The following is a 25994-nucleotide window of genomic DNA, read 5'->3' on the forward strand; positions in this document are numbered from 1 at the left end:
AGGATGCTGTGTGATTGAATACTGTGAACCACTGAACAGCTGCCCTGCAGTAATTTTCCGCACCGACTGCCGAGATAGCAAACATGAGGCGATGCAGACGGATCGCTGCTGACAGTATTTGTAGAAGTGTGACATTAAACCTTTCGTGCAAAATAACAGTGACAATAGAAGCAATCGTGCACACTGTGCAAAACAATCAGATACCTTATCATTTAGTGTCTTATAATTGTTCTGTTACACATGTTTGAATGTAAAGCATGTGATGAAACATGCAAAAATAAATAAGGAGTGTCTTGTGTTTGAGTGGATACCTTTTTACTAGCATGCACCTTTCGCAAATTGCGTGCGCCAGTGGTCTCCTGAGGAAAATGGAGGGTGAGTTAGAGAAGCAACATGCATTTATTTAGTGGTGTGAGATGGAGCCGGGCTCGCAGCCAACATGCCCAACAACGTCACAGCCTCAGGGGCACAGATATGAATTAGACACTGAGACGAAGTGATGTATTATTGTTGTTGACACACAGAAATCACAGGATGCGATGAGAACATTAATGAGCATCACTTCTTCACAGATGAGGTCATGATGATGATGATTAAGAGTGCTGATGTGCAGCAGCAACGTTAGGGTGATTATGAAGAGGTGACAGGGAGGGATGCAAATATCAGGTTTAAGATTTGGATTAAATCATGGTTCAGTCCTGAAATAAGTCAGGAGCAGGACTTACCACTCCCTGCCATAAAATCAGGCCCTCAGGGGAGCTTGTGTTGATCTCCAGTTCAATGGTCTCTGGTGAGTCATGGGCACTAAAACACAAAAACATCAATAATTTTAGCCTTGATGCATTGCTAAAGTACATCAAAGTCTAATAATACACCAGCTGTGAGAGTATATCGAAGTAGGAACATTTACCTTCTTGGAAAAATGGATTTAGGAAGGGCAATGTATCCATCATCGTGGAAATGAGCTGCATACTGATAGGGTGAATCTAGAAAAAGTACAGTAAATAAACATTAGAACAGGCTACTGTGAACATGCTGTCATTCTCACTGTTATGGTGCCCTCCAGTGGTGAAAGCATGGAAGAGACTCTGGTGAGACAGGCTGGTTAGAGACAACAGATACAGACAGAGACGAGTTCTTTCACTGAAATCACTTAGCAAAGATTTGTATTTTTAGAGGAAGAAATAACAAATTCTGCCTCTTACAAATGAAATTCAAATTCATAAAACGTACCCTTGCTCAGCTGAATATACTACTAATCATAATAAGTAATATTTCCTGCTAAAGCTCGGCTTGGTTTTTATGACTAGTAGCTTATGGGAGCTAATGTTAGCAAACTTTAGATTAGGGGTGTCAAACTCATTTTAGTTCATGGACCAATAAAACCATCGCAGAGTAAGTAACATCAGCTCCAATATTCTATCTTTGTTTGTGTAAAGAACGTCATTCTGTAGACATCCATCTTTTTACAAAACAGATGAACAGCCTGAGATGTCTTGAGTCTTACTTAATAGTGAAAAGAGAGCATGTTTGATTCTTGTTTTGCTTTTGTCATAGACCAACCCGCTAAAATATAGCACAGCGATAGCACAAAAAAGATTATGAAGTCATCAAACTGACTCTGTGATGTCGGTGACAAGCATTATGACTTAAGTTTTATAGTGTTGGGTAACATTAGCCACCATAAGCTGGGCCTGCATACCAGACCAAGTGAGTCTGTGGCAGCAAACCTTTGATAGAAATAAGAAATTGGTTATTTTATTGCTTCGGAGTTTAACTTTTCATTTGTAAGAGGAAGATAATTTTATTTCTTGAGCTGGACAGCCACAAAAAAGGTTCACAGGCTGAGATCAATGCAAAAAAAAGTCAAGTTATTTAGAACATCCATGCGCAAAAAGAAGCTGCTCAGAGTGCAAAAAATAATAAAATGTGAATAAAAAGAGCAGCAAACGTTTCAGTCCTTGACTCGGCCTCACAGAGCACCCTTCTTTTTGTGCACAGATGTTCTACATTGACATTTTTTTGCATTGATCTCAGCCTGTGAACCGTTTTTGTGGCTGTCCAGCCCAGTTGCATTGGTGAGCAGGTATCTCCTCTGCCATCCTTTCTTCATTGTCCATTGTACCGACGCACCCTAGATAAACTTTTTGTTGCAGTAGGTGCAGTTTCACAGCAGACTTCTCTCAAAAGCTACATAATCTTTGGGCGCATTCACACCAGGATAGTCCAGGGGGCTCGGTTCGATTGGGTGGGGAATGCCGAGAAATTTCACACCTTCATTTGGTTCGGTTCACTTTTACACTGCACTTTTTAAAACAGACCAAATTGCCTGAAAAACGTCACGCAGTTACAACAACTGCTTGTTTGGGGGCGGTATTGCCAAAAACGACCACTGACCAGGACGAAAAAAAGCACGAGGAAGAAGAAAATCCGGCTCATCGATTGGCCAGGACCGAAAACAGAAATGAATCTCCTTCAGCCGGCTTGGTCACCACAAAAACAGTGGAGCAACACCAAATTTATATCAATAAGCGCCTGCACCTCCTCACTACTCCTCGTCTGCCCATGAGACATTTGCCAACTTTTTCTTTTTTTTTAACCTCTGCTTCTCCCAGTTCGCGCTGTTGGATTTGTTTTCTTTCGGCGCAAAATGCACTGTGCTCTACATCCCTTCCTCTCTTTGGTTCACTTCCTCTCTTTGGTTCAAATGGATAGTTCATTTGCATTGCCCACTGTAAGCTAACCGCTCCAGGGTTCACTTGCAAGTGAACCGAGACCCCCAGTTTTCAAGCGGACCAGGGTTTGCTCGTTTGGTCCGAGTTCGAATGAGCGTTCACACCACTCCAAACAAACCGAACTATCTGTGGAAGTGGACCAGGGTTTGTTTAAAGCGGCCAGTGTGAATGTGTCCTTACTTTATGTGGCCCACATAAACATCAACAAAAACCTTCAGGACGAACAAACCAGTATCCATGATGCAAGCTCTTGGCGGACCTCACCAACACATGAACAAGTTACTAGCCATTCCTCACACGCTGCACCATCTCTGACCTTTCACAGAGATCAAACTGAACTCACCAGGGGTCCATGCACAAATACCACATTAAATACAGAGCATGTTTGAAATACATCTCATCTCACCATCACACTGTGCTTTCAGCAGACATGTTTGAGTTGTTAGTAACAGCGTCAATGTGTGGAGCAGATTTTAATGTTCTGGCTGTCACAGCTTCAGAGAGAAGAACAAGTGTTTCTGTGGATTTTCTTGTTGTACAGACAGGCATTCTTGAAGGAGACGGAGACGGAGATTTTATGTTGTGAGTAGCCGTCTTACAGGCATCGACATGACGATAGAGAAACAGAAAAACAAAGGGGAATTCCACATTTCTGTCTGGGTCCATAAACAGGCACATCAGTTGATCTCCCATCCTGTTACCTTTTAATATAGATGCAGAATTCCCCTCTCCCAACTTTCCAATGGGGATACGAGCCTCAGTTTCCAGTTGAGTACAGACGCATGTTTGGTATGCGCGAACATGTGTTAGGCGATAGACAGTTCGGGTTGAGCTTTGAAGGGACACAGGGCCCCTCGAGCTCAGATGGGCCCCCTGTTAGTCACAGTCGTGTCAGGCAGACTGAATATTGAGATACTGTACCATTTGCCTCGCTACTTTCCAAATTCCGCAGGGCCGCTGGGGAGCTGGAGACCTGGCCTGTGTGTGCAGGATATAGCCATGAGAGTGCAGGGGTGAAACATACGTAATCACTTAGGGTTAACCCTCCCAGCATGCAGTGCAACGCTGGGGGTTAAACGTCTGATGTTAGAAGGGCTTCAAACTGTGGAGAATGCGAGTCATATGGGCTCATTTGGCTGTGTGTTGAGTCTTTCTGCTTTAATGAGGAACATCTTAGTCTATAGGATGAAGATGTATGCAATGTGTGCTGTCGGGGGTTCAGACCTGCTTATGGACAAACTGGCTGCAGCTGCCGTTGTATGATTATAAATGAGCAACACAATTAAACCAGTTCTCACACATGTTCTGATATTTCTGGCTTTGATTTTGATACACAATTTGTTATAACTGCTTATGTAGCTAGCTAGTTAATACCTCTTTACTTGCATGATTCAGTCCTCTCTAGCTCGTCTTCAACTGGTGCAAAATACTGCAGCCATTACTCTGATTTCAGCTAAATCCACATAAAAATGTTGGCATTGAATTATTTCTGCAAACCAAAGATACGTTACATTTGAACACAGATATATTTCAACACTGCTGTGGTTAACGTGTGGTTAGGCTTAGGCACATAAACTACTTGGTTATGGTTAGGATAAGATCATGTTTTGGCAGTTTTGGGGTACATTTCAGTCTGGAAACAAAGGTGTCTCAGGAAAAAACAACCACTTATCATGGTATTATCTTAGCAGAGTGCGCAAAGATGTCTTGGTGAAGATAACAACTGCTTTAGTTACACTATGTCGGCAGGAAACTGAGTGATATCGCTTTAAAAACAAATGCTTTTTGTTGTGCTATGCTATCAGGAAACGCAGCAATGTCTTAGTACAAAACAGACGCGTTTTGTGGCACTATCCCAGCTGGAAATGCAGCGGTGTCTTAGTACAAAACACTAGCTTATCATGGCATTATCTCAGCAGGAAATACAGCAATATCTTGAAAAACAGCTGCTTTTTGTGGCACTATCCCCAGCAGAAAAACAGCAATGGGTCCCTAAAATCACCCTGTGTAGGTGGTTATAAAAACCCTTTGGGGGATCTTGACAGTGGTCTGCAGCTTGACAGGTGTCCCGCCATCCACCATCCCCTCAACCTCCTGACAACAAAGTCAGCTCATATAACACTTCACTTTAGGAACGTTGATGTCGGGGCGTTGGTGGCTTAGTGGTGGAGCGGGCGCCCCATGTGCAGGGCTGTTGCCGCAGCGGCCCGGGTTCGGGTCCAGCCTGTGGCCATTTGCTGCATGTCATCCCCTCTCTCCCCCTTTCACACTCAACTGTCCTGTCCATTAGAGGCAAAAAACGCCCAAAAAAATATCTTAAAAAAAAAAAAAAAAAAAAGAAACGTTGATGTGATATATATGAAATGTACAAATGTAACGTATTCATGATTTGCAGAGACGTACAAAGACAACATTTTCTTGTGACCACAGGGCTGCAAATTCTTGCCTCCTTTTAGCAGCCTCCAGTTAAAAAACAGAATTGACTTTTCCTATTTTAAATCCAGAGGTGCTTTTGCAGCTGTAGCTCCTAAACTTTGGAACAGCCTCCCCCTTTCTGTTGGATCTGCTGAATCTGTGGTTAGTTTTAATTGGCTGCTGATTTTATTTTTGCCTTTAGTTTTGTTTACTTTGGTCATGTGCATATGTATACTTGTGTGTGTGTATTTAATCCTTTACCTGAAGCACTTTGTGACTGCATGTTTTAAAAGTGCCATATAAATAAAATTATAATCAATACTCACTTTCTTCACAGTTCAGGCCTGTGTGGCCGGGTGTACACACACACTGGCCGTCGACACAGTTGCCGCCATTCTGGCACTGAAGGTTGCTCTGGCACACGTCTTTCACCACCTCACAGCGCTCGCCTGGAGGGTCATACAGCAATTATGAGTCAAGGTTGAAAAGTTGGTCATGAGATCATGGATAATGCTAATAGTTTTTTGGGGTTTACCAATTTTAACTATCCAGATATTAATCAAGGAGTTGATCTGTTTGAATTGATTTAAGATTTTATTTCATTACACAACTTTAAGTTTTATCTCCTAGAAGCTGATGAGCATAGTTGATAGTTTAGTTAATTGTTGCCTTAGACAAAGCACGGTTAAGAAAATCTTTCAGTTATAGAAAGTGAGGTGAAAACTTAAGACACAAATTTGGTGCAGATTATGAATCCAGAAGCATGAGCACTAACCTTCAAATCCATCCTTACAGAGGCACTGGTACTCATATTCAACATTGGACATGCAGTGACCACCATTCAGGCAGGGCCGGCGGTCACAGGGGCTGTTGTCCACACACTTGCGGATCGACCTGCTGTCTGTGAAGCTGTAGGACAGATCCACCTTCTTGTTGTTGATAGAAACCTGAGCAGACAGCACAGACATGTTTCAGCTTCCACACACAGGAAAGGATGTATTAACTTTTGTTTTTCTTTCTCAGCACAGAGTGAACTCACCTCTCCGATACAGCCCTTAAACAGTTCGCTGACATTGGCAGGCTTAGGCAGGATGTCCATGTTAGGGACTCCACCCAGGTACATAGGGGTGTGGATATTGAGGCCTTGGGCTTTTCCTGGAGACGTCTTCCTCTCCACTGGGCCTTGATCGATCTTCAGATGGCCGGCCCGCTTGTTTCGCTCAGCCACAACTCTGTGCCACTGGCCCAGAGAGACAGGCTCTGGACTGAGAAGGATTGCCTGGCCTGAAAATCAACACACAGAGATTTTACTGTCTCAGTTTCAATCTCTCTAACTCAAACTGAGTTAAAAATCTTCTTACTGTTAAAATTGTAGTTGGTAAAATTTATAAAAATAACATTTTGTCATATTTGTTGAAACTGTCATTATATCCACACAGTAGTCAATGAGAGAAAGAAATCATGTTCCTCTGCATCCTGCTCCTGATGTCAAATGTTGCTGTAAAGAATCTACATATTCTACAACATGGAGTTTTGGAACTGCTTCTGAGTTATGACGTTGAGTAATGGCCAGGAAATTGTTTCTCCAGAACATTATGAGGTGACCTTTGACCTTTTGTCATCTCAGACATTTGTGTGAATTTTTGTAATAATCAATGGATGATTTCTTGAGTTACGGCCTTGCGTCCTCGTGGTCGTTTGTGCCAAATATGAGGAAATTCCCTTGAGGCCTCCTTGAGATATTGCATTCACAAGAATGAGACAGACACAAGGTCACAGTGACCTTGACCTTCAACTTTTTACCAGCAAAATCAAATCAGTTTATTGTGAATGTTTGAGTAAAATTTGAAGAAATTCCCTCTAGGCATTCTTGAGATATTGTGTTCTTGAGAATGAGACCGACGCAAGGTCACAGTAACCTTGACATTTAACTTTTTACCAGCAAAATCTAATCAGTTCATGTAAAATTTGAAGAAATTCCCTCAAGGCGTTCTTGAGATATTGTGTTCTTGAGAATGAAACCGACGCAAGGTCAGAGTAACCTCTGACCACCAAAATCTAATCAGTTTATCGCTGAGTCTAAGTAGACATTTTTGCCAAATTGGAGGAAGTTCTCTCAAGGCGTTCTTGACATATCATGTTCACAAAAATGAGATGGACAACAGACACAAGTTCACAGTGACATTGACTTTTGACCACCAAAATTGAATTCATCGTTGAGTCCACGTCATTTGTGCCAGATTTAGAGAAATTTGAGACATTTTGTTCACAAGAACGCGATGGACGGAGAGACAATCAGAAAACATGATTCCTCCGTCCACCGCTATCTAATCCAACCAATCAGAGTCCAGGAGTCTTTAACGCAGCTGTCAATCATGTCAGTCACTGCTCATGAACTGTGGTCAAACTGTCAAACCAGGCAGCGCTGATCAAATATGAATCAAGATTCTGTTACTGCATTGCCTCTTTTTCACCTCAAATGTTTTCAGAAACATTTTTAGTGACTGTTGAGTTGTAAAATGAGAAAGTTTCCTCCGACTGTCGAGCGGTGCTTCTCTTTGGCTCGATTGTGTTCAAGATGGTGGCTCAAATTTCGCAGTTAAACAGTACATCTGCCTAGTGCACTACTATCAGGATATAGTGACATTTTCAGCAAATACGACAAAGTTATTTTTCAAAAAAGTTACCAACTGTAAGTTATAAACAGTTAAGTAACATAAAGTAGAAACATGTCCCTATAGATACATAATTCTAGAGACGAATACATTAATACCTTTATAAAACTACAACATATTTGAGTTGATACTTTACCTGTGCCCAGCTCATATCTGAACTCCACGTGTCCCTCCACCATGGAGATGGCTACAAAGTCCTCCACCTTCATCTTCTTTCCTCCACAGAAGAACATCAGACCGTCTCTTTCCTGGGGCTTGAACTCCAGCTCAACACGCAGGTCATCGTGGATGTTGGTCAGGGGAGGATAGGCTATGTATGACTCCTCGCCATCAAACAGTGGAGTGGTCACCAGCTCACCTAGTGGAGGAGAACAAGGAGGAACCGCATTAAAATTGAGAGGGAAAATATCTATGCCAATATATTTTCCGAGAAATACTTGGAATATTGTATATAGGAGATGAGAGTAACTTCCTGTCTTACCGTCCATGCATTTGTTTCCAAACTTGCCCAGATGGCAGCGGCAGTCATAACCCAGGCCACTTGGACGGTTGATGCAAGTGGCGTCTGGTCCGCAGGCCTCTGTGAGAATTAACGGCACAGACACAGAGAAATTTTAAACACCTTATTCAAACCATTTTGTATTATCTACTAAATTGTTATCAATTCAAAGGCTCGATATTAACTTCCATGTACCTGAGTGACAGTGCAGGGATGAGTGGTGCTGACAGTTGCTGCCGGTGAATCCTCTGGGGCAGCTGCACTTATACAAGCTGGCGTCTGAGTCCTCACACCTGCCTCCATTCTGAATAACGACATGGAAGAGATTAACTGGACATTATAGAATTAAATGGACCAAATAGTATAAATACATCACATGGATGGATGTAGCTGACCTGGCATGGGTGGTCCTTGCAGGTGGGGCAGTTTGTGACACCAGTCGAGCTGCGGTCAAGGTCTTTGAAGATGACCTCCTCACCCTGGATGACCAGCTGGCGGATACAGCCTGCACATTGAGAATATCAAATGAAGACAAGTTTTCAAGCCGACAGGAGTTTTTCCCCATCCACTCTTTCCTGTCATGGTGTAAACAGAGTGACATCTTACCAACAAAACCAGACTTAATGCCCGCAGTTTTGGCGAGGAGGGTGTAGTTGGGGTAACCACCCACATGCAGCTCCTCGTTCAGATCCAGGCCCTGGAACTTGCCCTGAGGACAGGAAATGTGCATTTCAGGAAAATATTAACCGACATAAATAAACCAAATGCTCAAAAGTGACAGTGAGAGTAACATTAGTGTTGACAGAAGCACCTGTGAACTGCCGTTGATTGGCTCCCCTCCGTCTACAATGATGTATCCCAGTGTGTGGTTGCGATACAGCTCAACCGTGTGAAACTCGCCCAGTTTGACGGGGTTGGGGTCGCGTATGGTGGCCATGCCGGAGCCCACGTCAAACCTGAGACAACAGAACAGATGTTTACTTTTTCAGACACCGATTTCCAGACATCCCTACAGATTTTTCAGAAAATATTGAGTACAAATAGCTCGATGTTTATTATGTAGATGGTTTTAAAATCTACTGTTAACATGTGTGTTACAGTATATGCTGACGATGTATGCTATTATGTTGCCAAATAACTGCCAGAAGATTGTGGCCAGGAGTTGTACCTCATAGAAATCAACTAACACCAAACCCTACTATCATGTTTTTGTATCTAAGCGACTAATGGGAACATGTTTAGAAATCAGTCCGTCATTGAGCAACAAGGCTGCAGCCAGCAGCCGCAAAACAGGCTGATATGTAACCACTCAGGGCAATTGTGCCACATCAATATATGTCCACTAGAAGTGCTTGTTTTTGCCACTGACAGGCTCAAATTATTACTCTACGTGTCTGACAACATTATGGAAAAAATCACTACAAAGATAGACCTTTTTGTCGAACCAGAAACAGCCCTGAAATCGCCATCACCAAACGCACCAGACTCCATTCTCATTTGACTGGGTGAATTAAGGATTTATATCAAGCAAAGCAGAGCTGGTGATTGTTGAAACAGTAGAAAGACAAACCAAGATGGTTTTGTGAGTTTCATTTTGTGACTGTCAACTTTGAATGAGGTGTGTTTTATAATGATAAAACTACAATTTTTCTGGCTTTGGTGATAGCGATTTCTGGCTGTCTCTGGTTAAACAAATAGGATCTTACTCCTTGACAAAAAAGTCTGTCTCTGTAGGGATCCTTTTGAGCCTGTCAGTGGCAAAAACAAACACTTTAGTTGACGTAAATTGATGGTGCACGTATCTGTTGTCCCATCAGTCTCATTATTGTCAAAATACGGAAGCAAATGATGGAGCTTATCCATAAGAGAATATCTCAGTCTTTCTTATACTAAACTGAGTGTTTGTAAGATCACTGAGCTGCATCTTTGTAGTGGAGACTTCTTTCTTCTTCCGGTATGTAAGATTTTTTTTCAAATCAGAATGATCGTTAACAAAATGATCATGCTGTGTTTCCGTCAGTAAGAAGATCTTTTAAGATCAATGCAAACTGACCTGAACTCTAAACGTCCACCAACAAGTCCCAGCGAGATAAAGTCCGCTCCTGTGGTCCTCCTCTGGCCGTTGTAGAGGATCATACCTACACCACAAAAACAGGATGAATTAGTGAAAACTTAATCCTAAATACATACCCTACAATAACATCCATCTTAACAAGTCCATAAAGCTACAAGCTTTATTTTAACAAGTGGAATCTTCCTGTTCTTATTTCTTTAACATTTGTGAATCAACCATCCGATCCCACTGGTAGAATGTTCCACTCAAGAAAAACTAAGATTTAAGACTAAACATAAGAGTAAGGGACTTGTTAGGATGGACATGGTTTGCTCTGGAGTCATTCATACACAGGGTAAACTCTTTGAAAGCTGGATGGTAAAGCAGCATGCTATGGTGAGGCAAGTTTAAAGCCAACCAAAGCCGGGTTATGACCTGCCATTCTGTCTGAGCATCGCTGGGCTGCAGAGTGCAACCAGTCAAATCGAACTACTGGTTCTCATCTTTCTGTCTCCACATGCTGGAAACACACATGCTTTGTACGGGCCACAGAGGCTCATGGGAAGTGGGAACATGCCCTCCTTACATCTAAATTATCTCTGACAGTGAAAATGAGCGAGTGGATTGCATAAATGTGCAACACAAACTTTATTTATAATATAGATGCTGTATCACACATTTAAACATTGAAGGAGTCGAGCGTGTTCAAATCGCTTTTGCAAAACACTTATAGCTTGTTTGTTGCAGTTTGTTCCCTGATGTGTGGGATGTGCTGAAAACCAAACAATCACTTATAAGTTGCCAGTCAATATAAAGCGTAACAGCACTATCAGCACAGTCGCAAGAGGAAAATGTTGGCATTGTATATTTCTGCACACGAGGAATACGTTATATTTGCACGTTTCATATCAGTGTTTCTAAACTGACGTAGTATATGAGGTGACTATTCATCTAGAAGTGGAATGGATGGCGTGGTGCCTGCCAAGCTGCAGGTCACTGTTTGAGACCAACGAAGAACAAAACCTGTTGTGTTTTAACGACCTGTCGCTATTTTTCCAGCGAGGATTTTGCAACTAAAAGCTGTTGTTTTTAACCAAGACATTGTTGCACTCTCTGCTGTGATAGTGCCATGAAAAGCAGCTGTACTTTACCCTGACATCGCTGTGTTTCCTGCGGTTGCTTTTTTTTACCTAGACATTGCTCTCTCTGCTGAGATTGTGCAATGAAAAGTGGTTGTCTTTTACCGAGACATCCCTACATTTCCTGCTGGCAAAGTGCAGTGAAGAGCGGTTGTTTTTTACCGTCTTCAAAAGCAGCTGTCTTTTACCCAGACATCTCTGTCTTTCCAATGGCCATAGTGCAACTAAAAGCAGATATTTTTACCAAGACATCGTTGTGCACTCTGCGTTTCCAGGCTGATTGTACCCCAACTCTGGGTATTTTAAGCCAAAACAGTATCTTTTTCTAACCATAATGAGGTGGGTTTTTTTGCCTAAACCTAAGCACACATTAACCACAACATTACTGAACATAAGTTTTGACATATCTGCTACATAAGAATGTGCAAATGTAACTATCCATAGTTTGCTGAGTCATACAGTGCCAACATTTTACTGGTGATTGGGTTGATTTCTTAAATTTTCCAAACACATATTTCAATATCTGTTTATTCTGCTGTCATGCCTCCACACATCCAGCACCAGCTGTCAGCAAGTTAAAAGAAACCATATTTTTTGCAAAGGCAATTTGACTTGGTTTGACTCTCACTATTTTCAGACTTGCAGTGATTTTAAGAACTCCTACAGAAACGTGGGCAGCATTTCATTTAGACAGCTCCAGCATACAAGGTCTGTGATTTGTACAGTAGAAGCTAAAGAGGTAGACCTGGATGTAAAGGTAGGTTTGTAACCAAGCTCTTATTAAGTTGATGTGGCTCTGTGATGATGACTGAAAAAGCCTGTATGAAAACATATTCCATGCACCATCTTGCATCTCTTTCACAGCCCCTAAATCAGCTCAGAGCTGGATGCATTATGTGAAAGAATGATGGAGCCAAAAAGCAGAACTGCCAACATCAGTCTGGAGCTCCTGTGGTTCTCAGGAACTGAGACTCACCAGCATACAATATGAGACCTTCCCACCACGTGGGTGAGAGGAGGAGGTGACGGAGAGAGGGGACAGAAGACGGAGTGAAGTTATACATGAGGACATATGACAAACATCGTACACAACAAAGAGCAGAAAACATTTCCACGCTGATATTCAACAAGAGAAAAGTGTAAATGAATATGACTGCCAAACTAATGTGAGGCTGGCCTTCCTTACCATCAACATTATCAGGTCTGAAGTTGATCTTGATGCTGAAAGCCTTGTAGGCATTTTTGATGGTGGGCAGGGTGAGGTAGGACAAAGGCTCCTGGGCAAAGTATGGCATCACTCGCTCTGAAAAAAAGCACATAATCCCACAGTTAGATACAGAAAACCTTCCTTTCATTCATTAACACTCCTCTCTACAGAATCCTCTACTCCGCAGACTAACCATGAACTTGAAGTGTAGTAAAGGCCTCCACTTTGCCCTGTTTGTTAGAGGCGGTGCAGACGTAGGTTCCAGAATCATCGTGGGTGACACGAGGAACCGTCAGCACGTTGGCTTCCTGGAAACACTTTGGAGGAAGCTCTGCTTCCACCTGGATACAGAAACAGACAAAGAGACAATCAGTATTATAAATATTATCAGCATTAACAAAAATTTAACTATGTCAGGACGGATGATTGGCAAGTGTTTTGACTACAGATATCAGAGAGCATTTAAAACAGCGCCTAAACACTATGGCTTGAAAATGAAGTTTAATGAAATTGCAGAGATATATCTTGGTTACCTTGGACCATTTGATCTCAGGTACAGGGTATCCTGAAGCCACACAGGGCAAGACTGCGTCAGAGCCGACTGTCACCTCCTTGGTTTCAGGCAGTGCAGCGATTTGAGGGAGAGCTGTACAAACAAAAGAAAGGTTTAACCCTTTAAAACCTGAGCTGATTGATTTCTTTCAAACCATGGAAAGAAGGCAAAAACCATCTTTATAGGAAATGATCCAAACATGAGCATGATATCTGTATAAAGTTACAAAAAAGTGAAAATTAGCACAAAAAAAAAAGCAAAACAACAAAAACAGGAAATGACCTGAAAAAGGGGCTAAAATTAAATAAAAATAAGAAATAAAAGAATTATAATAACAACCATACAGTATGTATATTTTTTTCTGTAACCTAATTTTAAATATATAATTAGAATAATTATAAATGTTTACTTGTATTAATTCTAATTTTTTTGTTATTTAATTTTCTAATAATTCTTACGTTTTCTCTCGCCTGACACCTTTTAATAATTTCTTGCAGTTTGCAGGATATTTTATGCCAAATTGCTAATAGCCTTTTTTTTTATTTTTAAGAAACCAAACCAATTTGCTCATGTTTAAAAAATACTTGTGAAAGGCGTCTGAAAGCAGCACAAGAAAAGTGATGTCACTCCAGGTTTCAAAGGATTTAAACAAGGGCTGTGACAGCTTGAAGGGTAAATTCAATATTTTTCAAAATGAACCCTGTTTTCCTGAGTTTCTGCGTCTACGTGACGAATGGGAAAAATAATTTTTGGAATTGGTCAGAAAGCCCAGAAGTCACAAGTCAAGCCCACCAGACTCCATTTAAATAAACAGTAATTTAGTGTGTATAGAGTCAGCATGTTTTCACATCTAACTGGGTGAATTAAGGGTTTATCCAACCAAACCAGAGTTGGTGATTGTTGGAACAGTGGTCGAGCTATAACATGCTGAGTGTGTGCTCAAGTTTATGTGTTTCTATGTGTGACTGATGGAAAATAATGAGTTAAAGCTTTTTGTTCCTCTCTTGTGTACTCACACTGGACGTTAAGGACCACCTGGGACTGCACTGAGCCTACATCGTTGGTGGCCGTACAGCGATACTGCCCGGCATCGGCCTCTGTCACCTGATCGATCCTCAGCATGCCGCCCTTCACCATGATGTGAGACGGCAGAGACCCGCCCACTTTACTCCACTTCACCGTGGGCTCTGGGTCGCCAACGGCCTGGCACTCAAACTCCACAGAGTTGCCTATCATCACAGTCTGCACTGAGGTGCGCACATTGATCATCACCTTTGGCAGAGCTGTGGAGAAGAAAAGAAAAGTAACGTGTCATATTTGGCTTTGATGAAGCAGGGTATAAACTAATATATTTGCAGTGAGTGTAACAGACCTTGGATGGTCAACCTGGCGGTGTCCTGGGCCTGACCGTACACACTGCTGGCTCTGCAGATGTAAACGCCTTCATTGCTCTGCTCAAGGTTCTCAATCCTACAAAGAAACAGTAAATTACACACATGAAATCAAGCCATGGTTAAGTTAAGGTAAGGTTTTACTTCACATACTGCACAATATTTAAGGGACCCTGTCAGTAGAGTTCAATGTTTTAGCCCATTAAAGGATAACGGTAGTGATATTATACATTTTTTCATTGCCAACAATTCCAATGAAAAGACCAAAACCAGAGCTGAATTCGTCCCACAAACAAATCTGTGTAGCCAGATATAGTTTACTCCTCTGAAGCATAGAATTCCATTGTTGTCCAAAAAGTACTAAAAACATATGATGATAAATACACTGCCAAAAAACTTTAATGAGATGGACATGGGCATTGTAGTTTATTTCACATAAATCCTACATACTGTTCATCATCCTCCTGCTTTAAATTTTTTCCAGATATGGGGTAACCATTCATTCATTGACTGTACTGGTATGTTCTATGTCAGGCATGTCCAAAGTCTGGCCCGGCGGCCACCTGTGGCCCTCAGACCAATTTTAATCGGCCCTTGGCTTGACTTTCAAAATATACCATATGTGGACCTTTAAACAATAATGGTTAATCGAACAAGATCACTTCGCATTTTTACCTTTCATGAGGACTATCATACAGTTTGTAGACAGGCATCAGGTAGTAATAGTTTATCAAAAGATAAAAATGGTTGCATTTGTCACACTTTTTCTTTAAAACCCATTTGATGCGAGAATCAGTTGGCCCCCAGGTATTTTCACGTTTTATCTGGCCCCCATTCAAAAAAGTTTGGACACCCCTGTTCTATGTGAACTATGTCTTCGAGTTTGATACAAGGTACAAACAATGAAAGCATGACACGAATATAATAATATGGGAACCCTCTTTGGAAAACAGAGAAACCTCTTATTTTTGGTTTATTTTATTATGCATAATTTATTATCTTTTATTATTATTGTTTGCATTTTGTTTTCTTTAAAATGTCTGACGTAAAGGAAGACTTCATTTTGTTGTTGGACAATAATCTCTGTGCTTTTTCAGTATTCCAGATCACCAAATGAACGGCTGAAAATAAGCCCAAATAAAATCAGAATTTACTCCTGTCTGAAGAACGTTTGCTAAGAACTACAGCGCCCTGTTTGAACAGAATATCTGACCTTAAAAAAGTATGTTTGTGACACTATCTCTTGAAAATTTACAGCTTCATAAGGAACCAACAGGCTTGGTTCTGAGATTTACTGACAGGCTGGAGGAGTCTTATCCTTAAAATCCTAAAAATTGTGCTAAATTTAGAATAAGCTCAGCTGTAAATATAAGCTTTTAATGGGTTAAAAAATGCGTAACTGTCAGTTGGTACTTTATCATGTTGGCACATTCAGAGCTGTTTCCAGCAAACAGACAGCAGTACCTGAGCACTCCATCCTTGATGTGGTGGTTTGGCGGCAGGGCTCCTCCTTCCTTCAGCCACTCAATTTTGGTTTCCACACCACCTGCTGCTGAACAGGTGAACTCCACAGCACTGCCCTGAGCCTTCACTTCAACCTGCGGTGACACACGCACTGCCAGGGGAGCTACAGAGGGGACAGACATGATTCAGGGAATATCACTATTACAGCTCTCTTCACAAATCCATTTTAATCTTTTCCCAAACATTTGCTATCTATCTACACCTTCAGGAGAGAAGAAGTATTCTGTCTCGCAGTTGAGTCTTAATCTTGTGAGGTGAAATCATTTTATGATCAGCAAACTTACATCTGACTGTGACTTTAGCGATCACTTCGCTGGTGGCCACTTTGTTCCTGGCCACGCACTTGTAGCTCCCAGCATCCTCGGCTGTGGCCAGGTTGATCTGAAGGTCCCCTCCGTTAACCTGGGCCCTCGGGGGAAGGTTTCCATCCACCTTGGTCCAAGTATAGGTGAGGGGAGGAGTGCCGTGGGCCAGGCACTGCAACCTGATCACCTCCCCGACACGCACAGCCACATCGTCAGGCACAGAGGTGGCATAAGGAGGAGCTGGAGATAGGAGAACAAAAAATGTATTATATTTATGTGTTGTCAAGAGAGTTAAACAAAACAAGTTCATTAAGATAAAATGACAGCAGACAATAAAACCACAGCACTCACTCTCCACATCGAGCATGATGGTGACCTCAGTGGTGCCCATGGTGTTGGTGGCAGTGCAGATGTATTCTCCTGAGTCCTGGCGGCCCACAGTGGGCAGCACCAGGCTGTTGTTCATCACCTTGTGTCTCCAGGGCAGAGGAGAGCGCAGCTTGGACCAGGTGATCTTCGGGGACGGGAAACCTAGAGAGACGTGAAATACAAATATTTAATTCCTGTGGCATACACACACCATAAAAAAAAGTTGATACAGATGTTTTTAGACCGTCTTTCGTACACTGCAGGGTTCACACATTCAAGGAAAACCTGGAAGTCACTGAATTTCTAAATCTAATTTTTCAGGCCTTGAACAATCATGTATAAGTCAAGTTCTGGAAAGTTTTAATTTTAAGTTTAATGGGTAACATAGACACATAGAGACAGACAACCATTCACACTCACATTCATACCTACAAACAATTTAGAGTCACCAGTTAACCTGCATGTCTTTGGACTGCGGGAGGAAACATGCAAACTCCGCACAGGAGGGCTCTCCACCCTGGATTCAAACCAGTAACCCTTTTGCTATGAGGTGACAATGCTAACCACTGCACCACCATGCTGCTATATAAAATAATTAAATACAATAATTAACATTTGGAGCACAGTGTACTATGTCCATGAACTTACATGTTGTGAAAGGTCATGGAAATTTTAATAATTGATCCCTGAAAAGTCAGGGAAAAGTTATGAATTTTTTTCCATAGATGTGTGGGAACCCTGACAGTGACACAGAAAAACAGGACATAAGAAATGCTTTAAATTAACTCCAGGTGTGACTTTTAGCCATCATTACCGTGTGCCTCACAGCGCAGCGTCGCAGTCTGTCCCTCCACCACCACCATCAGCGGCTCAGGAACAGAGGCCCTGGGCGGTGCGGGCACTTGAGAGCCTCCCTCAACATGGACCTCCACCTTGGTCTCAGTGGTGCCCTCGTTGTTGCGTGCTGTGCATACATACGTGCCACTGTCTTCTGGACGAGCCACTAGAATCTGCACAAGAGGACAGATTGATATATCTCACCATGCACATGCACACAATGTCAGAACACGACACAGCTGATTTCAAACAGCGACCCTGATTCTTTGAATAGAAACACAGAAGCGCTGTACATCTTTAACTGCTCTACAGATGTTGATAGTTTTATATCAATACCTGCATGACTGCATTAGACTCCATGGGCACCGGGCTGCTCAGCATGGTCTTGCGGTTGCTGTCCAGCCTGTGCCATGAGACTGAGGGGCGGGGCTCTCCTGACGCCTGGCATTCCAGGTTAATGGGTTCACCCACCCTGACACGCACAGGTCCAACAGGGGTGACGGTGGCCACGGGAGACTCTGAGGGCACAGATACAGAATACTGATCACACTCTGTATCTGATCAGCCACTAGAGGGAACCCTTCACTCAGAGGTTTGTGGGTGTGTGACTGAGACGTGAAAGTCCTTCTGTAGCTCAATGAATGTGTGCACATGCAGCTCACCTTTGACAATCAAAGACACGATGGTGTGGGTGATGCCGAACGGGTTGCTCGCCACACAGCGATAGGCACCGTGGTTCATGGAGCGGGCGTTGGTGATGGTGAGAACAGAACCATCAGAGCCAACTTCAACGTTACCTGCAGATCACGAGTAAATGAAACATCAGGTCTAATGTAGATGCTGAAATTTAAAGGGGCAGTCCACCAAATTACTTTATACTTTGAATTTAGTTTACAGCTACTTGGCATAAACAGTAGCATCAGTGGTGTAATGTAGTCACAACGGGCCCCAGTGCAATGACGAGCCCTAAGGCAGAGGTTCCAGCTGGTGGGTTGTGGTCCAATAGTGGGTCAGAGTCCATTCTGAATGAACCATAAGTGACTCTCAACTGTATTAAGTTTGTAAAAAAAAAAAAACACTTAATTTTGAAGTACAGTGAATTTCCAGCACATAACTTTTATTTTGAAGTGCCATTTCCTGCTGTAGAGTGAGTGACTAACGGACAGCTACTTGACAGAGACAGCAAACTAGCTGGACGACATGGCCAAATGGTGCTGAATGTATTAAACTGTGTGGACCTTGAAGTGATGACTGAGGAGAAATCTGGACCCCGTGGCTGGACCAGTTGGGAACCACTGCCCGTGAGACTGGATAACACCGACATACATAACAGCCAGAAATCACGATCGTATATATGTATAAGACAAAAATACCTAAGAAAATAAGAACTTATTGATCTAATTGAATAGTTTTTATACCTTATTTATGATTTATGTAGATTTATTCATTCATTTATTCATTTTCTGTAACTGCTAATATCCTGTTTGGGGTCGCCAGGGTGCTGGAGTCTAACCTGGCTTACATAGGGCAAGAGGCAGGGTACATTCTGGACAGGTCGCCAGACGATCACAGGGTGGTTTATGTACAGTAAGCATTTATTTTATATTTTATTACACATTTTGTTACAGATTGCTACTGGTTATTTTACAAAGAGGAAACAGTGATGGAGATGGATTTGCCTTTTCAAAGTCATATAAAGCACACGGCACTGTATTTAATTATTGAACACAGGCATATTTCTAAGAGGGCAATTTAAATTACTCATAAGGGCCCGCATATAGTTGGAGGGCCCACTCTCTATGTGCCCCCTAACGCTATAGAGCTCGTAAGTTGCGTGTTTACGTTTTCAGTACATGGGACCTTAAAAATCGATTTCTCATAACGTATTTCAATGGCTAGATGAAAATTATTTTCTGGTCCCGTTTGAATTGCGCCATGAATTTCACATATGTTGTTTGTGAATTTTTAATATATTTTTTCATGCAAAGAAGGCTTCAATGTAGCGGGAAGAAGTTTGATACTGTTAGGTTTTGTGTGAGAGCGCTTTGTCGACTACAGCTCTTCACTGCTCTCGACGTGTATGATATATGTCACCACTCGCACTCGGAACATGGCTGTGTCTCTGGTACACTTTGCCTTCTTCCAAGGAGAGGACAAAAGCCGTAAGCATGGCTAAAACCACTACAAGTCTGGACATGTGGAAAGTTTCAGCTACACCAGTGGGGAGATGGTCGGCGACACAGCAGCAGCACTGTGAGTTGAGAAGTGGAGGGAAAGTGTGATGACGTGACGTCACATAGGCAACACGTAGTCTTTCTAATTATGTTGTTTCCTCAGCCTTTAACTGAAGAATGATACAATAAAACTGTCAAACTCTTAACATGAAAAAATATTATTTAGACCCACACAAAACATTTGTGTAATCCAAGGCATTTAATGACTGGGACCAGAAAATAATAATTTTCTCTCCATTGACTCCCATTCATATTTTCCAAGCCTAGAGGTCCGATGGGGATCTACCAGAAGAGGCGTGACTTACGAGCTCTATGGGCCCCAGTGTGACTATGCCCCTGGGTAGTATTATGTCTTCTGTGGCTCTAGAGTTTTTAAAAGTTTTTAAAAGTTCTTATAAATGTCATAAATGTTGTATTGACATGGTCTTGAGAAACTTTGGTCTGAGCCGGTCAGTTCAGAACAAAGATTCACGCTGAGACGAGCTGAAAATTTCAAGTACGTGCAATGTGCTTGTGCAACATTCTGCAACTAGTCATACCAATGCAACTAAACAAGGCGGTGTGTAGTCTTCGCAGCAGCGACTATCTGTACTTCTGTTCTAACTTTTGGCTGTCAGGATCATCTGCAGCAGATAGGGAGAGTGGGAAACTCGCTACAGTTGCATTTCTATAAGTGACGAAATGGCAAAAACAAAAGCACAACCTGAGCCTCAGATGGGCCGTATTCATAATAATCAATCAATGAATCAATCAATTTTATTTATAATGCCCAATATCACAAATCACAATTTGCCTCACACAGCTAAATCGTCACAGTGATTTAAATTTAAATAACTAGCGCCAATTAATCAGTCTGTGCTTGTTTATACAATTATCTTTTTTTCAAATTCTGTCATACAGACACGACTGTTCCTCCAACAAATTCATGAGGTGATACTCTCTTTCCTTTGTAACTGACCTGAGCAGCTGACTTTGCTACAAGCTGATTGGCTGTTGAAACAGGTGATGTGCCTAAAATACTATTGTTAGTTTTTTGTCTGAGCTCATGCAAATACTGAAGTTTATCGAATATGAATATTTTATAGATTACATCGATGCCAAACTGACAAGAATACCGTTGACACATGACGCCCTTTATCTTGTGTTTCTAGAGTTACGTGCTTTTGCAGACATGAAAGGAATTGTTAGTATGTCATATTTATAAAAGGGAGTTTGGTGTCATATTTTCCACCAGGAGTAAGATGGGAAAGAATCTCGAAAGGATTCTAGCTGTAGTCCAGCAAATAGTCATCATGCAGGATCCTCTGTCTTTGCAAAATCTCTTCTAGTGTATGGTAGGCATTTGATGCATTATGGGAAGTGTATGATCAAGTGTTTTTTTTAGCTTTAATTTGTCTCTTTTTAGTCTCCCAATTTTATGGAAGAGAAAAACTGAATCGCTCACATGTTGGGTTGTCACCTCTTGAAGATATTCAAAATTAGGCCTGTAAAGTCTGAGAATAAATAAACTCTTTGGTCATTACACCAAAGACCGAGGTTGCAAATCTGAGATCAGAAGAAGAGCCTTAAAAAGCCTTTTTATGTCATCAAATCATATTTAATGACCTGCAATATTTTAGTAATGCAAAAAATGTCAGCGCAAGTCTACGGAGAAGGGGATCAGAGAATGAAGTAACAGAGGAGTAATTCATGGGTGGGTTGCAGCTGTAATTGCTTGTAAATAATGACATCATAAAATCAGAACTCATTAAGCTGGTTTATTCCTCAGTGTGTGTGTTTCTGTGTGTGTTTGTGGTTAATACCTGGCAGCGGCTGGTTGTTGGCCAGTTTCCACTCCAGTCTGACAGGCTGGGCTCCGCTGTACACCCTGCACCTGAAGCTGGCCGACTCCCCCACACGCACCGCAGCGCTGTGGGGCTCGATGGCGATGATTGGACTCTGCAGACCTGCAGCAGAACAAGCAGCGGTTTGGACTCCGGACAGATTCTATTTGAGCGTTCCTGGTGACGATCTCACTTCATTTAGCTGACTTATTATACACAGAAACCTGAAGTAACAAATCACTATTCAATGTGGCTGAGGGCTTCGCTGGCAGCAGTTGAAGACCTCAAACATCTCTGAAGTGCTGGAAGGAGTGAATGAGGATGAGATCATGGGACAGTCGTGAGGAAAATCGTTCAATCTGAGGTCACACTGGGCTACACTGGAAAGTACAACTGGAAAGTTCATTCATGAAGCGAGGCGGTGTTAGTCTGAGAACAACACCCTGCCATGTAATGCCCTGCCCTTAATGTGTTTCTCCCAGACTCTGACTGACGCTGCCATCAACTGAGATTTTCTTGGCGGGAATGTAATGACTGTCAAGTACAGTGGGAAAATTTGAAAAAGGAACAAATATGAAAATGGACTTTTCATTCTGTGACGATACAGAAAAAACTTTTCCTACTACATCCATCTGCAGAGCAAGACAGTTAATGCAGCGCCTGTATGAGGCCTGAGGTGTTGATTAACTTACGTGAAGAAGATGAGGTGACGGACACAGACACAGAGGCCTGGTGGATGTTTGATCCTGGGTTTCCGGAGTTGCCCTGAACCCGACAGATGTACTCCCCTGAGTCCTCTGGAGTGGCTGACAGGATACGCAGCTGACTGCCCAGAACCTGCACACAGCAGATAAGAGAACTCATTGTTTTACTTGTGATAGATTAATACTGCTATCACCTCTACTGCTACGACTGCTGACAAATACTATACAATACTGATACTACCAATAAAAATCCATAGGAACATGTGATTTAATATTAAAATGTCGGCAAAATTGGTATAAAATGCATACGTGCTAGGGACGAGCGAGACATCTGTGTATGTAATTGTTTAACCAGCATAAGTGATGCCAGCGTCATCTCCTGGTAGGATGCAAACCAGCCTAACACAAGGGAGATACACCTGGCGGCACAATCAGGTACTGAAGTGCTTGACAGCGGAGCTTGAGTCCACCACCGACACCTTGCCTCTCAAACCCCAGGATAAGTTCCAACTCTCTGCATTGTTCATCCAGGAGGGAGAAAAACAAGTAACAAGCCTCTTAGCTCCTGACTGTAGCCTCCAACATGGAGCCAGGGACCGAGGAATGCACGCTGACTTGGGCCAGCGTCTCATAGTTCCACAAGAGATAGTGGCAACCAACTTACGACCAGTCCTGTCAGCGTGCTTTCCTCATACAACTGTCCCTTGGGAGGACGCCACCGAGGAGACGCCTGAATGCAAGAGATTGTGCTACGCTGACCTTCTAACTGAAGCAGCAACTAGAGGCCAGAAAGCTGAGGTGCGACCAATCAATGTAGGCTGCAGAGGCTTTGTTGCTCAATCCACAACTAGGCTCCTCAAGGAAATCGCGATTAATGGGCAGGCCCAGAGGAAAGTGGTGAAGGATCTGTCCAATGCAGCTGAGAGATGCAGTCACTGGCTGTGTGGCTGGGCCCCGAGGTGACCACGGAGGAGCCAACCTCCTGACACACACCCAGGCCTGATCTGCCTGTGGTGAGCCTCCCTCAACGGATCTTGTGATAAAGGCCGAAACAACTGATGATGTGTCGGGGGGTGGCTCTGCCAGGTGGTCACGGCTGAAACACCTATGCTCTGGTATGAACCGTGCTGAAACTCCAGGGATTGTAACACCAAGTCCTAACTGATGACTCTGTGTCTGTACTTGAAATGGGTGCTGTTTACACCAGAAATGGATCGAGTTTAAATCAAAACTGGGTGGGAACAACTCACAAGTTTTTATTTTAAGTCTGGAAGTGATATGGGTTGATCAGAAGTTGCTATATTTATTGTTTAATAGAAAAAAATTACACACAACAATCTTAGAAAAGAGAAAGAGGTTAAACACAGGTACCCAAATGAGGATTTCAGGTCTCATTTATCCAGTCTTCTGCTCAGTGCTTCTCAAACACATGCATCTTCGCTAAAATCTTATGATTTACAACACGTCAGTATCAGAAGGCTCAAGCACGGCCGTGGGCACACAGGTGCATTTGAACCCAAGCGGAGTTCATATGCAAAAGCGTGTCCAGGCGCGTTCAGGGCGTGCTGCTCGGAGGCTGAGTGTCTTATATTGAAGGTTTTAGCAAAAATGCATGTGTTTGGGAAGCACTGAGGATACGACTGGATAAATGAGACTTGGATAATACTGCATGGGTTGTTTTGTTGTTGCTGAAAGGGTTAACAGACTCGTTCTATGAGAGGTGGCAACTTTCTTTGACATATTTTCTAGTCTGTAACCCCACCAGATTAGGATTTATATTGTCTGATATATAAATGTAACCGTGGGACTCTAGTGATGTCTGTGTTGTGTTGATATAAAGAGGCCCAGACTGTGGATATCTTCAGAGGTGATCTCCGTTTATTTTTTTTTCCCCGTGTTTGCATGTTTTTGTGTGGTTACCTGGTGGTTAGAGGAGAGGCGTCCACTGGCTTTCGTCCAGGTGACTTGAGGAGGAGGATTTCCAGGAGCGAAGCAGTTGAGTTCCAGACTCTGACCCTCCTGGACGTCAGCTATAGATGGCTGGATGGTGACCACTGAGGTGATGTGGTCGGCTGCACAAACACAAACAGTACTGATTGTTTTCTTCTCCTTTCTTTTGATGCATTTGTTAGTTTATCATGGCTGATGTAAGGTCTGTGGTGGATCCAAGTTCAGATACTTGTTTTGAACTCTTTTCAGTTTTTAACATTCAACATGCTTTTTAATTAGTGTTGTTGAAAGTTATGTTGACTGACATGATTACAATGAAACTACTGTTTGTGTTACTGTGTCTCTCAGATGCTCAGGAACCTTCGGGGAGACTGTCCAAAGAGAGACAGAAGGATATTTGTAGTTAAGGTGAGAGGGTAGAGGGAGAGGTTACAGATTTCTGGATTGGGCAAAAAAGGTAACATTAATGGGACAGTTCACCCCAAAATCAAAAATAGCATTTTTCCTCTTACCTGTAGTCCTACTTATCAGTCTAGATTGTTTTGGTGTGAGTTGCCAAATATTGGAGATATTGGCTGTAGAAATGCCTCCCTTCTCTCCAGTATAGTGGAATTAGATGGCACTTGACTCAGGGTGCTTGAAGCGGCAAAAAAATAAATTTGAAAAACTCAACAGCAGTGTCTCTTTCCAGAAATCATGACCTGGTTACTCAAGATAATCCACAGACCTTGTTGTGAGCAGGTTCATGTAGGAACTATTTTCCTTCTGGGAACTACACCCACTGGTGTACCACTGTGTACAAGCTCATCTACAGGGTTCCTACACATTTGGAATTTCAAAATTCCATACTTTTCCATACCCTAATTTCCAGACTTCGCTCCGTTTTTTTTTTTTTTTCAGAGAATATGCAACATCTGAGTAAATATATCAGTGTATCATATTTCACATCATATTTAATTATTCTTAATAGGCGATTGTAGCCAAGTACCATAATGACATGCAAATAAAAACTCAGGTAAGTTCAATGTCTGGGCTGAGGCACAAAGGTTGGGACTCTGGGTGCAAGCGATGCAGTAACGAGATGTCTGTGTTTTTTCCTTTCATGTGGCTCAGAATCGCCTTCTCCCCGATGTTGGCGATGTCAAATGATTTCACACAAAGCTTGCATCTAGCTCTGTGTGTGAATTGGGAATCCTTGGCCAACCGGTATTTATATACGGTATTGTCAAGCCATCCATCCAAAAACTTGCATCTACCCATTGTGAACCACGTGAAGCTCGTCTTCTTGTCGAAGGTGCAGTGTTGGAGTGAAACTTGATACCTGGGGGGCTGGAGGAGGGTCATGGGGCAGCGGACTGGACATACCACTTGTCAATCAGGTAAAAGGGGCGGTATGTTTTTTGAGACGTTTGCTCTCACACAAACTGTGCTTGGCCCGGCATAAAACACGATCCAGATTGATTAAATTATTTTTGGAAATACCTAATGTTCTATTTTAGAAAACAATATTTTAGAACAGTGGTAATAGTCTGGAAACATAAATATTTTTCCATACTTTATTTTTCATTTTCCATACTTTTT

At 42.3% G+C, this 25994-nt stretch overlaps 1 protein-coding gene across 11 annotated transcripts in view; it reads right to left on the reverse strand.

Annotated features, from left to right (window-relative positions):
- The window catches only part of hspg2 (heparan sulfate proteoglycan 2), a 167704-nt gene that overhangs the window by 8410 nt on the left and 133300 nt on the right, over positions 1–25994 (reverse strand). For 8 of the 11 annotated variants that reach the window (XM_049581471.1, XM_049581476.1, XM_049581474.1 and 5 more), the window contains 28 exons: positions 24384–24535; positions 22452–22596; positions 21739–21882; positions 18365–18499; positions 18039–18220; positions 17680–17875; positions 16848–17027; positions 16476–16736; positions 16132–16294; positions 14649–14746; positions 14293–14559; positions 13257–13369; positions 12917–13064; positions 12703–12819; positions 12493–12510; positions 10378–10462; positions 9136–9280; positions 8931–9033; positions 8720–8829; positions 8520–8628; positions 8307–8405; positions 7962–8183; positions 6190–6434; positions 5926–6097; positions 5477–5599; positions 3657–3713; positions 911–986; positions 726–804 (listed from right to left, as the gene is read on the reverse strand). In XM_049581471.1, the coding sequence (XP_049437428.1) occupies positions 726–804; positions 911–986; positions 3657–3713; positions 5477–5599; positions 5926–6097; positions 6190–6434; positions 7962–8183; positions 8307–8405; positions 8520–8628; positions 8720–8829; positions 8931–9033; positions 9136–9280; positions 10378–10462; positions 12493–12510; positions 12703–12819; positions 12917–13064; positions 13257–13369; positions 14293–14559; positions 14649–14746; positions 16132–16294; positions 16476–16736; positions 16848–17027; positions 17680–17875; positions 18039–18220; positions 18365–18499; positions 21739–21882; positions 22452–22596; positions 24384–24535 (3944 nt within the window). The remainder of the gene's footprint in view (positions 1–725; positions 805–910; positions 987–3656; positions 3714–5476; positions 5600–5925; positions 6098–6189; positions 6435–7961; positions 8184–8306; positions 8406–8519; positions 8629–8719; positions 8830–8930; positions 9034–9135; positions 9281–10377; positions 10463–12492; positions 12511–12702; positions 12820–12916; positions 13065–13256; positions 13370–14292; positions 14560–14648; positions 14747–16131; positions 16295–16475; positions 16737–16847; positions 17028–17679; positions 17876–18038; positions 18221–18364; positions 18500–21738; positions 21883–22451; positions 22597–24383; positions 24536–25994) is intronic. The other 3 variants (XM_049581470.1, XM_049581481.1, XM_049581472.1) reach the window with 2 other exon arrangements.

Source organism: Epinephelus fuscoguttatus, linkage group LG7 (genome assembly GCF_011397635.1).
Source record: "Epinephelus fuscoguttatus linkage group LG7, E.fuscoguttatus.final_Chr_v1".
NCBI lineage: Eukaryota > Metazoa > Chordata > Actinopteri > Perciformes > Serranidae > Epinephelus > Epinephelus fuscoguttatus.